At 46.7% G+C, this 14156-nt stretch overlaps 1 protein-coding gene across 1 annotated transcript; it reads right to left on the bottom strand.

Annotated features, from left to right (window-relative positions):
• Positions 1-1474: 1474 nt before the first annotated feature.
• Positions 1475-13284, bottom strand: EEF2 (eukaryotic translation elongation factor 2). Its single transcript, XM_075903007.1, has 15 exons — positions 13129-13284; positions 11572-11786; positions 10803-10984; positions 10494-10705; positions 9417-9595; positions 8729-8834; positions 8274-8387; positions 7919-8057; positions 7325-7520; positions 6755-7013; positions 5350-5457; positions 4153-4506; positions 3421-3603; positions 3173-3305; positions 1475-2267 (listed from the first exon to the last, which is right to left on the bottom strand). The coding sequence occupies exons 1-15, from the start codon at positions 13129-13131 to the stop codon at positions 2074-2076; spliced, it is 2577 nt and encodes an 858-aa protein (XP_075759122.1). The 5' UTR covers positions 13132-13284; the 3' UTR covers positions 1475-2073.
• Between the last annotated feature and the right edge of the window lie 872 nt (positions 13285-14156).

A 14156-nucleotide genomic window follows, 5' to 3' on the forward strand; every position in this document is an offset into this window, starting at 1 on the left:
TGAGCTCATTACACCTACCTACTGTTAGCAGCTGTTGCATCAAGTAGAGATGTTGTAGGCCAAGTAATAGTGGAGCAGCTGAATTGGCAAGATACAAGCTTTCAAGACACACAGCTCTTCTCCAGGACTAGGAAAGATCTTCTCAGTGTTTAGCATATGTAATTAGCACATACAATAAGGAACTATTCAATGCAGAGTGGCCTGTTAAAACCCCTGCAGGCACAGGACAGTGTGGTTGAGTTACAGCAATATATCTGGTCTTTGTTCAGTGTCTATCAGTCATGAATTTCAACTCTTAGGCTATGTCTACACTTGCGGCTTCTTGCAGAGTAATATGCAAATGAGGCTAAGCATGGAATATACCTAATGAGCCACCATTTTTTTCAGAAGAAGCTCTTGTGCAAGGAGCGTCTACACTGCCGTTACATCTATTACTTGAGAGGAAGAACAGCATTGCGCAAGAGGGTTTTTCTTGCACAAGAAGGAGCATCTACACTGCCCCTTCTTGCCCAAGAGCCTCTTCTGAAAAAAATGGTGGCTCATTAGGTATGCAAATGAGGCTCAGCAATATTTCATGCATAGCCTTGTTTGCATATTACTCATGCAAGAAGCCGCGAGCGTAGACATAGCCTTAGGCTTATCATTTGAAAATGTCATGTAGACTTCTAGAGTGGAGGACTGGTATTTTCAGTATGGCAGGTACAGCTCACAGGCATGAAATATTCAATCCCCAAACCTGTCCATGACTGAAGATGGGGGGAGGGGGGGAGGAGGAGAGGAGAGAGAGAAGAGAGCAAAGCTAGGCCCACAGCTACTCCTGGCCCACTAGGCCCAGGCCTGAGTAAGAGATTTCCCCTTCCAAAACAAAAGACACACCACAACACCACCCCACCCATCAAATCAGCATCCTATTACCTACAGTTAAAGAGTGTCTTTCCCCCTGCTCGAGCAATCAATTCGAGCATATAGGGAGTGTCTGGTTTCACACCCCACCTCAGTGTACTAAATGCCCCCATAACACCTATTGGGGTGGTCATGTGTAAGATTCATAGATCTTGAAAGGGTTTTGGATCATTGTAGCAGTGGGATGGCAGCAAGTTTTGCATCTGTTCTGGCAGAATCCAGTGCTGCTTTGAATTGGTGCATCCTGGGCAGGGAGGAGCTTGCTTCTGGTCCATGTGGAGGCCAGAAGTGATGGCTTCAGGGAAGATTTTTCAGCATGGTTGCAAGGTCACTTCATCCTGAAGCTACTTAGCTAAGACCCCCTCCTCCCTAAGAGGAGAGTACATACCCCAGCACAGACCATGCTAGTTGTAATAAGGCCATCTCGCCCCTGGGCCTCAGTCAGCCAGTACCAGATCACTAAAAGGCAAAAAAAAATAGGCGAGGAGAGGAAGAGGACTAGAGTCAAAAGGACCTTTGCGGTTTCCTCTCTGCTGGACTGTATCTGGAATGAAGTGAAACTGAACAAGAATCCAGCTGGATATTCATCACCATATCAAATTTATTATTCCAGTGGCACTAATACATTTGTTGATGTTCATGATGACAGTCACACTGCACAAGATCTTCCTGCCTTTGAGTTTCTGCCCAACTAAAAAGTTTACACACCCCTCCCCTCAAAGAAAAAAAAGCTCTACAGGCAATTAACCCAAGTAAACCCCTCTTACTGCACTGTTCCAATTGGTGTGCAGTCTGTTGGGCATTAGGCATTTCCCCTTTGAGAAATTAGGTGCCCTTTTACCCACCCCTTTTGCCAAATCCCTGCAGAGAGGAAAGCATCTTTCCCATGTGTCAAATAAATATGGAACCAAGCAACTCAAGTTGCATCACGTGGAAATGTTTTTAAGTTACAATGGCACCAAGTGGGGCCCCAATGAGTCATGTGCAACACAGAAACCTATAAGGCTGAATATCAATGTGTTTTCTGAAAGTCTCAAAATTGCTATGAAACTGATTAAGTAATGCAAAGAGATGGTCACTGCAGTCTAGTTTGCCTGCTGCACTGATGTTATGCTAGTTTATTCAGAGTCCAATAACAGTTACTTTAAACTGGTGTTGGGGGAGTAGCTTTTACAATTTATCCAGGAAGTTGTCTAGTGCTGGGATGCCTTCCTTCAGCCCTTTGCGTTTGCGGGTCTCAGCAACGACCTGGCAAGGACGGGTAGTGTTGTCAAAGGGATCCCCGGGCAGGATTTGCCAGTGGTCGAACACGCACTGGGGGAAGGCCTGGCCACCTGTGTTGGATCTCAAGTCAGCTGTAAAACCTATGCAAGGAAGAAAAAAAAAAAAATGGCCATGGGGCTAAGTTTAAAGAAGCACAAGTTTGATTATAAAGGTTCTGGGATGTAACATTTGTGTTCTAGCACTGTTCCTGTTATACACAGGAATGGAAAAAAGTTTTTTCCATCCATGAGTAGAATAAATTTTATGTGCACCAAGGAATGTGCATGTGCACCACCAACAGAAACAAAACCTAGCTTGGGGCACTCTGCTAATCAGCTGGGCAGCATTTGAATCTCTCCAGAGAAGCGGTACAAGCATGTGGCTTACAGGGAACACTGGTTCATAGAATTTCAATAGTTGGCTATTAACTGGGACACAGTGAGAAAATGGAGCACAATATTTAAGACCCACAAAACCACTGTTTGTTCAAAATCAGTGGGGCGGGGAAAGGAAGAATAGTAATCAGGCTGGTGGGGAGGAGAGGAGAGGGGGGAAAAAAGGGGGTTACATTTATCCCTTCAACTAAGAAAATGCTCCAAGACCCCACGAAGGAAGTAGTTAGGAGGTTCTATTTCCAACAATGCTGGAGAGAGCAAATATTCTGGAGCTCTAGCAGAAAGGAAGTCCTAGGCTTGCAGAAGGAATTAGGGATGTGAAGGACTAGTTGCTCCCCACCCCTCTTGCTACCTCTATCAGAAAGAGGCAGCAAAAAGGGGTGGGGGGTTAAAGTGGCAGCACTGCATGGAGCCTGGGATCAGCTGGGGACTTCCTACTGACTCCGGGCTCCATTGGGAGCTTTCCCCCTTTCAAGTGTAGCAACAACCCTAGAGTTGTTACTACACTGCAGAGGCGCCCTATTGAATACTCAAACAGTGGATGCAAAACGCAATTTAACAACCCTAGAAGGAATCCGACATCCAAAACCAACAGTATCAAGATCACTTACCAAAAGACTCATTGACAGGCAGGTAGGCCTTAACAACGAACATGGGAGTGCCTGCTACCTGGGACTCCTCGAAGACATGGCCACGCTTCCTGTTCAGGACACCATAGATACCGCCAACTACTTGCTCAGGACACTGGTACACAGAAAGTTGTGATTACAGAAACTGCTTTCATCATCACTTAAGAGATCAGTCCTTTAAGAGGACTCAGAGCAACATTACAATTTGAAGCTAAGCAAAGGCCAAGTACCTGGATCTCAACAAGGTAGATGGGCTCCATAAGTCTTGGCTGAGCAGTGAGCACACAGGCATACAGGCACCTCCTAGCAGTAGGGATGATCTGCCCACCACCACGGTGGATGGCATCAGCATGCAAGGTCACATCATGCACATCAAAGCGGACGCCACGCATGTTCTCCTCACACAGAGCTCCCTGAAAGAGAGCAGAGCCCAGATATCAGCAACCACCCAGAAGAGTCTTTGAAGGTCCAAACCCCTCACTGTGTACCACCTTTTGTAGTCCCCCAACAGGGCTATGCCAACCAAGTCCAGCAGACTTCAGCAAATACGCCTCGAACAAATATGCCTCGAACAGGAGTATGCTGGGTGTGACAAGCCTAACAGCATCGATCGAGAAATAAAGAGGCTGTTCCTGGCTCAGCATCAGTGTCACAGCATCCAGCCATTTGCCCAGGGACTATTCTGTCGAGATGCCAAGGCAGGGTACTGCCAAGAGTTACTGTGGCCCTACCATACCAGAATCCTTCCTATAGGAGAAGTCTCCCGTTTTATGGAAGGAGATTCACAGCAGTTTTAGCAGCTGCACCAAGATGTGCGAACCAATGCTAGCTTTAGCTTAAGTGAAACACGCTGCCGTCCTCCCACGGACAACTGCAACATTAGCGATCCACCTAGAACCTGAGGAAGACACGAAGGTTGAAGCAAAAAAATAATCTAATCAATGGCAATTTACTGCACCTACCTCTTTTGTAGCCCACTGGAAGCCAGCGACAACACTGTCCTTGATTTCATTCAAGTACTGCACCCCCTTGGTGATATCAGTCAGGATGTTGGGGCCAGTCCCATCTGGCCCAAAGCACCAGATTTTACGGGCTTCAGTGACATCCCACTCATACTTCTCAGCTAGGTAACGCGCACGCTGCTTCAGCTCTTGACGGGAAGAGACATCACCTTTGTCGATATCCTCAGCCAATCCATCTGGGAATGGTCGGGCCTTCATGTACAGCCTGTTGTGCTTGTTGGGGGATTTGGAAAGGCACAGCACATTGGATTCCTCGCTGACTGTCTCACGGTAAGACACGACAGGGTCAGATTTCTGCAAGCAACCAGTCACGAGTTAGTTCCAGAGGATTTGGAAGGAGTACAGCAATACCTTCACTTAGCTGAGCCGTGAAGCATGTACGGCTCATGGTACAACAAAAGGACCTTGAAGTGTAAGGATGTATCTACCACAGAAGGTTTAGCAAGGCATTCAATCAGCATAGAAACACAAGGTAACTGTTACTACTCTGAGAGGTTTGCTGTGTTAAATGTCAGCTACCCTGAGAATGCTTTGCATATAAGCAGCTTTAGGCATAGATTAGTCTAGCTCAGGGCTACTCAAAATGTGGCTCGCAGCCCATGGTGCAGTTTGGGTTGATATGTAGTAGCTGAATTCCTGGACTGTCCTTGCTCATTCCAAGTGCTCTCAGGTGGGTGGAAATCAGGTAAATACTGCATGATCAGCAGAAAGGACTAAATGGGACTTGTGTTGTACAGTCCTTTGTATTCTGCCTGTCAGCGTGAAAGCAGCTATTTCCACATATATGCAACTCCACTTAAGCAACAGCCCTCAGCATGTGCTGTGAGTATCATTGTGGCCCCGGGGCTTCCAAAGTGGAGTAGCCCTGGTCTAGCTAATGAGAATTTTTGCCTAATGAAAGCAGAAAGATGGGTTAGGAACTCCTGACTTAGCCCAATGGTCATTTCAATAGCCACAGCTCCACTGTTAGAGAGGCGATGAAGCACTCTACTGCAAATCCATGAGGTTGCTACCCCTAGAGCTACTGCATTGTTTCTAGCAATCCAGAAGGTTACCGGTTCAACAGCTCTGCAGCCATCTCAGTCTTCAGCTGGGTTCTTTGGGCTTTCTCAAAGCACACGTATATGGCAGATTTACCTTAATTGGAATGCATGCATGGTCCTCTTCCAGATCCTTCAGGCAAATCTCCAAATGCAGCTCTCCTGCACCAGCAATGATGTGCTCTCCAGACTCTTCAATGATGCACTGAAACAAAGACCGGGCATCCAACATGAATGGAGAGGACTCCATGGAAACCCCTGTGTATTGGCCTATATTGTTAGCTAATGATCAAGACACTTCAAATGATCTAGACATACCCCACAACTGCTTTTAACTTGCAGCTTAATAGATTGGGTGGGGGCAGCCAGCCTGGTAAGGTTGAGGATGTGTGCCAGGCTAAGAAGTTTTGCCTGCGAACAGGAGAAGCAGAAGTTCTTCTAATGGCTCCTCAGTGGCTTTCAATTCCCTTCCTCTGACTGGAAGAGGAATCACTATGAACTGCAATGTTTGAGTTACAGAAGATCCAAGGTGTTCTCCATACGGAACTTAAGAGTCTGTATACAGCAACAGGTGGCAAAACAGTTACACAAGCCACCTACTTGGTTTTGGCAGTTTACTTCCAAGAAGCCCACCTTTCAATGTGCAGCATCCCCTTGATCTCAGAGGGAGAGTGAAGTGTTGCTAAATCATGCTGTTGATGATCTTGCCCACACTCCAGAGAAGCAACCTTAGACAAGTTTCTATGCACAAAGACTGAAGATTAGCTATGGGCAAGTCTAAACTACATTCCTCTTGAAAGGAATGAGCCCAATCTAAAATGCAAATGAACCACGGATTTACAAATCTTGTGCTTCATTTGCGTAATTGCATGCATGCTTTTTCAAAAAAGCAACAGCAGTCTAAACAGGAGTATGGGTTTTCAAAAAAGGGGTGTGTCCCCCCAGAGAACCCCTAGACAGGTTTCTTCTTCGAAAAAGCGCTCAAGTGATTATGCAAATGAAGCATGAGATTTCTAAATCCACACTTCATCTGAATTTTCGGAAGGAATGTAGTTCAGACATAGCCTGAGTGAGCTTGCCAATGGCCCCCAGTAGGGCCTTTATAGGGTGGAGCAGTTAGTGAGATTTCACTCCAGCCAGAGATCCAGCACTGATCCCAACCAAGGGATAGTGAATAGTTGGATTGTGGGCCAAATCTAATAGACTTGACTGAATGGACCCAATTATTGCATTTTCTCTAGAGTCTGGAAAAGGAGTGGTCAATCTGGTCCCCAACTTTCATGGCATGCTGTAAGTTCTCATCCAAGTCTCCCTTGGATGAGTTTTGGAAGTCTGGTCAGTATTTTCTCAATCTCTTCTAGTCAAATATTATGGTTTGGGGAGATGAAACACGTGGTTCTTACAGGTCTGGGCTGAACCATTATGTTTAATTTTGTGGTCAATACTCTGACAAGTGTTTGAGATTCAAGCAACTGCTATTGAAGAATTTCCACGAGACTTACCTGCACCATAGGGTCAGACTTGGCCAAACGCTTCAGTCCTTCTACTAGCTTGGGCAGGTCAGCTGGGTTCTTTGCTTCAACAGCCACACGCACCACAGGGCTGACGCTGAACTTCATCACTCTCATGTTATGAGCATGCTCAAAGGTGGTAATTGTTCCAGTCTTGACCAGAAACTGGTCAACACCGACCAGACCAACAATGTTACCACAAGGCACGTCCTCAATGGGTTCAACGTAGCGGCCCATCATAAGAATGGTCCTGATTGAAGAGAGAAAAAAAAAAAAAAAAAAACCAACTTGAGTCAGGATGCATGGTTCCTTAGGCAATAGATTGTGGTGGCCGGTAAAGTGGATCCCAGCCTAGCCATGACAAGTTTACAAAGGGAGCTTAGATGTCTTCAGATAAGCAAGGGGCAGAAGAACCACTGAAAATCAGAAAGCTACTGAACTGAAGCCCCAAGTTCTGGAATTGGGGGAGTAATATGGAACTTGCATCGTAAGAGTGATGCATTAGATCTAAAGCTTAACACAACCAATCATAGAATCGATACCAGCCCTGCCTGTACTAACCTTTGGATTGGCTTCAGGTACAGATCTTCCTTCTTGCCAGGAGTGTAATTTGGTCCCATGATTCTGACTTTCAAGCCAGTAGAGACCAGACCAGAGAAGACACGTCCAAAAGCATAGAAACGACCTTTGTCAGAGGTTGGCACCATTTTAGAGATGTACATCATTAGGGGCCCTTTGGGATCACAGTTCTTAATACCTGGGAAAGAAGATGGTGATCAGTGCTCTGTACTCTGGAGTAAGGCAGTCATGCGACAGAATGCAGCAGTTGAGACACTGGCCTACTGGCTACCATCCAGGTAGCTGACTAGTGCAACTAGCAAGGAAAAAGCCAGGTGCCAAGAGATCATTGTAATTGACATAGACTGAGCCTTTAGTATACACTCTGGCTACTATCCAGGCCCTTGGCTAGCCCATCTATCCACAGCAAAGCTGCTAACTAATGAGCTTGTCTGATCCACACTGGAAAGGCAGCAGGTGCAGGAATTACAACTGCAGCCTGGCTTGTATACTTGTTGAAAAGCAAACAAATAGCTCTGGGCATTTTAGAGTCTTAATGCACTTATGCTCCTGCACTCTACTACTAGTGCCGCGTACCCATGGCAGCCTCGTCGTCAGGGGGGCCCTCGTACAGCAGCTCACAGCGGTACTTCTGAGCTGTGACAGGGGAAGGCAGGTGGATGGTGATCATCTGCAGCAGAGCTTCTCCAGCAGGCAGCCAGCGTCTCATCACAGCCTGAAAAAGCAGATGGTGATATAAGGCCCAGGAAAAAAAAACCTGTCTTCGCTCCTGCTACTCTCTTTCCCTCCTTCCTCATTAGTGTCTCATTCAAGTTATTCCCAGACTTTGAATCTACCAAAAGCCCAGCACTGAAATAGCTCAGTATCCCACGCTGATGAAGATTTAGCTAACTGCAGGTCTCTTCCCAAGGTAATGTTGATCAGCACTTACCTTCAGTAGAGGTTTGCCCTCCTTATCTTTATCCTCACTGTCAAGCTTGATGTCTAGTTTCTCGATCAGTTTAGCAGTCTCCTCTTTCTTGAAGTTCATGATTGCATCAAAGACCTAGAAGAAGAATTCCAAGTGAGGAGAATGCAGCTCATCAAGCAAGCAGCTCAAGTGCATTCTCCAGGGAGAACCAGTCATTGGTAGTTTAACTGTTTTATTAACAGCAGCCCTGGTATCAGCAGATACATGAAGGCTCATAAATGTGTAGAGAGCAGTAACTCCCAGCTTCCCTTACTGCACAGGCCAGCTATGCTTGTGTCAGATATATAAATCTCTTCAAACAGCCAAGTCAGGTCAAAGTGAAGAAATTTTTCCATCATCATGCACACTTGAGGTAGACAAAACAGGGGCAGACCACTGCTAGTTAGGAGAGGAAAATGAACTAAGAAGGTAGTTACCTTGAAGATGGGATCTAGGATCAGCTGGCAGAAAGTCCTGGGCAATTTCTTTCCATCAGGGCTGGTAGCAGATTTGCTGAACTTGCCAGAAGCAGGATCAAAATATCTGGGGGGGAGGGGGAAAATCAGATGAGAAGGCATTGCAGTTGCTCCATGTCCTTTTATTAGCACAACCTATTCTGCTAGCCTTTCAAGATGGAGGAAGTCAAAACTCTTTTGAGATGCTTTCCTCTACTTCCTGAAACCTGATGCCCTTTCCAACACTTGTTTCCAAAGCAAAGATTTGCATCACTATCTGAACAGTGTACTCCTACCCCCACATTCCCTACCATTTGTCCATCTCCAGATTGCAAGTTTTTCAGTAGGGACTGTGTTTCTAAAAGTCAGCACTATAGACTATCCACCCAGGTTGGGATTTATATTTTTGGGAACTATCCCAACTAGGATTTGTATTGTGTACCACACTGTTGCTTCCTTATTCCCACCCATGAGTTTCCCAATCTGTCTTTTCTAGAAAGGCAGGCAGCTATGTGTTACACAGGTCACTCAGTCTGAGTTTATAGACCAAACTAGTTATGGGGTCACTGCTCTACTTAGTGATTTTAGGGTGTAGGGGAGGTAACACTAAACAAGGCAAGACCATATTGAGAATTCAGCAGCACTAGTCACCTGAATTCAAGGTTCTTACCTGTCTCCCCACAGCTTCTTCATCATGTCCTCTACCTTCTTGGCACGCTCAGAAGCACTCAGTTGCCCATCACCCTTTGCAGCAAACTTTGCAACATACATCTCAGCAAACTGTTTCAGGGTAAAAGCCCATCCATGCAGGCCAGAACCAAAGCCAACAGTACCTAGCACTGGATCAATCTGGAAGAAGTCAGAAGAATGGTGATTAGAGATCCAAAGGTTGTCTGATGAGGTGTGCTTATGCCGAGTGTTTTGATTAGGGTACCCTTCTCCTACCAGCAGATGAATTGCAGGCATCCCAGCTCCAGCACACATTTCAGAGAATGGTTTTGTTAGATGTAAGGAAGGTGAACTTTGGGTGCAAGAGCTAGACTTGACCAAACAAAAGCTATTAACTGGTTGACAGGTTTTGTGGCTAACTGGAGAATACTCGACACCCAGATTGGAAAGGTCTTGGCAAATATGACATTGGTGACAAGATTGGTTAACCAGTAACCATCACCCTTACTGGCCCACCAGCCTGTCCCATGCAGCCTGTCCCACCCACCCCTATTTAAGCAGTTAGCCAATTAAACAACAGGATTTACATTCCTAATGCATGTTAGCCCACTGAAAGGAGATGAATTCCTACGTGTATTAGTGATACCACCCTCCGATAGATTTCTCACTATGAGTGCCTAGAACATTCTACTTGGAGATAGAGAATCTTCCTATACCAACCCGCCCAAGGAGAAGGGCAAGGCAAGACCTGATCAAGTGACAGTCTCAGTTTCATCAGGAATTTGAGGGATGGTTTGAGAATAAGTAGATCATATAGCAATACTAGTCACCCTGTAATTCAGTGCATCTAAACTGAAGCATGCCATTCCAATAACAATTTTCTCAACATACCAACCCATACTGTATTATAGTAAACATTACGTCAATATCAATAGCCTCCAGAGTAATACAAGACAACTGTTCCTTACTTCAAAGAGGAAGGAGGAGCACTGCTAACAGATGTTTTGAAAGGGTTAACAACCTGAAGGCAAGCTTTGGCCAATTGCTCACTTGGAACACCTTTCCAGATTCTTCTTACCATGATGTTTCCCATGGGGCCACTCTCTCCTTCCCCATAGGTGGAAATGATGACATTGACATTCTCCACAATACGCTGGAAAGTCTGATACAGCTCTTCTGGTTCCAACTGCAGCTCCAACAGTGCTCTGTCCATCTTATTCATCATCAGGACTGGCTTGATCCTCTCAGCAATGGCCTGTCGCAGCACAGTTTCTGTCTGTACACACACACCTGGAGAAGGCAGGGGGAGAATCTTGGAGATTACTGCTGCAGGACTAGCATGCTACTTCTACACAACATGCATCAAAATGTTGCTACCAGTTCTCACCAGAGACACAGTCTACAACCACCAGGGCACCATCGGTGACACGGAGAGCAGCTGTGACTTCTGAAGAGAAGTCTACGTGTCCAGGAGAGTCAATCAAGTTAATCAAGAAACCAGATCCATCCTTGCTCTGCTTGATAAAGGCCAAGTCATTTTCCGACAGCTCATAGAACAGAGAGATCGCTCTGAAAGAGAAGATACACAAGACTAGAAGGTTCACTTTACTACATCAGCTATCCGCTTGTAATCTATGGTAACTGCTTTAGCATTGTGCATTTGAAAGAACTGCTACATGATAATGCATTAAAAAGGAGTATTTTTGGCACTGCATTTCACTCTGGTAGCAGATAGGCCCACCCCACATAAGAGTTAGAGATAGTTAAGTTGCTGGCTAAAGAAATCACTAACCAAATCAGCTCTGGGAATTCCAGGTAGTGTCTACAGAAGTAGACAAAACATAGGTTAACAGGAAAAGTTCTAATCTTACTATTGTATGACGTTTGTTCACTGTTTTGATTACCAAGATCGAGGTTTTTAACTGATGGACTATGTACAAGCCATTATTTAATTCTCAACACATTTAGAGAACACTCACAATACCCTATAGGGCAGGGAAGTAAACCTCTGAGGCAGCCAAAGCACTAAATGGTTTCTTCTTCCCCCATTTTAGAATCCAAAATACTATTTCAACCCAGAAGTTCCTGAATCCCAGTTCTGTGATGAGACCAGAAGCAACTGAACACCAGAATGTGCTTGAAGGGACAGAACTTACGTTGACTTGATGGTGATGCATCTTTCCTGCTCATCTTTTCTCGTGTCTGTGAAACGAGTCTCACCCGCACGGGCAGAGGCAATGATACCAGCTTTACATACCAAGGAGTCAGTCAAGGTGGATTTGCCATGATCCACATGGGCAATCACAGACATGTTTCGGATATTGGCCTTTTTGTCCATAATGGCCCGAATCTGGTCTACTGTGAAGTTCACCTTGAAGAGAAGGTTATACAGTCAGGGGCAAGTTCTTCCAGGAATCCAGACATGGCAGTGCCAAGTTTAGTGTCACTGAAATAGACTGCTCAGTAAACATGACAGGACAACACAGAGAAAGCAGTTTTTCAGTGCGTTCTCATCTCATTGAATGCCTCCAACCAGGCATTTAGTACTTACTTTGGGGAGTCAATTGCACAGCCTAATAGGGTCTTACAGTCAAGAAAGTCTCCTATAAAAAGTCTTAAGATCACCTTTGCTCACATTTCATACCTGTACTCCTAGCCCTACCGCACAGAACCATCATGATACTGCACAAAATAAGCAACTCAGAACACCTGCCACATCCGATCCCAATTCTTCACAACCCAGACATCCAAGCTGGGATTTTACTCTAGACTGCAGAGTTACATAAGAATGCTACTACCTCATTGCAGGCAGTATTTTCCCCCTTCCCCCAGGCTGCAGTACCTCCCTTTGACCAGAGGAGAGACTAGAAACACATCCTGGCACTTGCCTTCCCCCACCCCGCCACATCATTCCTAGCTGCACAACAGCTTCAAGGCTCCCCTAATGAACAAACCCCTGAACACAAGACGTGAGGAAGCTGCTCGCCTGTCTGTTGGGGGGTGGAAAAGAGGCTGATCAACACAGAGCAACCAGCACAATCGCTAGGAGAGCAAGGGCAAGCTGCAGAGAAGCTCACACCTATACCCCCATTGCTCAGCAAGGAAGCTCTGTCGAGCTAGCAGGCCTCAAAGCCTCCTACCCCCTCCCTAGTGCTCTGATGGCGCATCCACACCCTGTAAAAGGGGTGGGTGGGTAGGTCGCTCAGACAGGGCACAGTTCACCCGCCAAGGGGGAGACTGGCAGAGGCCCTACTGTGGGAGCTCCCCTAGGGAAGGGGTTTCCTTTAACAGGAGGACGCAGCCCAATCCAGGGGTGGATTCACCCCTAGAGAAGACGCTCCCCACCCCCTCCATTCTCCATAGTGCTGGATGGCGCAACACCCCCCCCATTCAAAGAGGGGGAGAAGACACCCCCTTTCTCCCCCCCCCCCGTTCCCAGGCCCCCTTTCTCCCCCCCCCCGTTCCCAGGCCCTCTTTCTGCCCCCCCCCCCCGTTCCCAGGCCCCACAGCAAACAGGTAGTTCTTAGGGATCTTAGTTACATTTCCCCCCCCGCACGCGCGCGCGCGCACACACACACGGCAGCCGCCCCACCCCCACCTTCCCAGGCCTCCCCGTTGGTCCATATCGGCCAGGGGGCGGCCATATCCAGTGGCCCGCCCAGGTCAGGGCCTCCCGTAGCCCCCCAGCCCGCCCCTAGGTGCCGGTAGCTCACCATGGCTGCGGATGGCGGCGGATTCTCCGGGAGCGGAGAAAAGGAGGGGACCGGTAATGGCGGCGGCTGCAGCCCTGTCTCGTTGGCGGGGACAGAGCGGGCGGAAGAGAAAGCTGACGTCAACGCCCAGCCTTCTTATAGGCCGGAGCCGGCCTAGAGGCGGGGACAGCGGGCAGCTCAAGGCGCATGCGTCGGAGCGTCTGTCTCCCTCCCCGGTACCCTTAAGGGCGTTCTATGGTGCGGAGGGCCTTTAACTCTGCGCAAGGGACATCCTGCAACCACGTGGCTCTACATAGGAGGAGCCCCAGTCTACGCAAGTATCCCAGAGGGCAAAACCCTAGGGCTGCTACAAATGCTAAAACTGGTAAGACTTGGGTTGTTTAATCTGTAACCCGTTTATGATTCAAAGCACAACAATAGGAAATAATCCAGCTCTACACCTTTCAAGTAAATGAAGAATAAATCGAGGGTAAGACTTAGGAAGGGTGGTATAGGACATTGTGGGGTTGATGCATAAACATAACACTTGCAAGTTTTCTGGCAAACTGGGAGTCCCTTAATACTTGTCTCTAAACTACAGTACTACTGTTCTGTGGACAAAATCAACTCCAATCACATCCACTCTTGAGTGATTACTTTTAATGCAGGGTGGAGTAATGGAGAGTTCTGATCTGCATGACACACTCACAAATTGGAGCTAAAGTTCAGGGCTAGAACACAGATCCACCGCAGCTGATCCTCTAGTTATGGGTCACCTATATATGATCCCTCAAAGGGTGTTCTGTTGAAATCAGAAAGATTCCAGGAAGGCATGAGAAGCTGTTCACTCAAATCCCCTTCCAGGACAGGGACCATATTTCATAGGATACATGTAAAATATGTTAATAAAACCACTATGTAGGTGAATTAAACTGGACTCTGCTTAAAACCTTATCAAGAATACAAGCTAGTCCTGGATGTTTAACACCTCACTTAATGGAATTAAGCAAATGAATATAATCTTCTAAATGAAAACAAAATTCATTGCC

Source organism: Pelodiscus sinensis, chromosome 19, assembly GCF_049634645.1.
Source record: "Pelodiscus sinensis isolate JC-2024 chromosome 19, ASM4963464v1, whole genome shotgun sequence".
Taxonomy (NCBI): Eukaryota; Metazoa; Chordata; order Testudines; family Trionychidae; genus Pelodiscus; species Pelodiscus sinensis.

What these genes read in the sequence shown, in the direction of transcription:
- EEF2 (XM_075903007.1), bottom strand. An exon ending in TGACGACGAGGCTGCCATGG is followed by an intron (nt 7,521 to 7,918) that starts GTACGCGGCACT and finishes CTTCTTTCCCAG; the next exon opens with GTATTAAGAACTGTGATCCC. An exon ending in TCTACCTTGTTGAGATCCAG is followed by an intron (nt 3,306 to 3,420) that starts GTACTTGGCCTT and finishes TCTGTGTACCAG; the next exon opens with TGTCCTGAGCAAGTAGTTGG.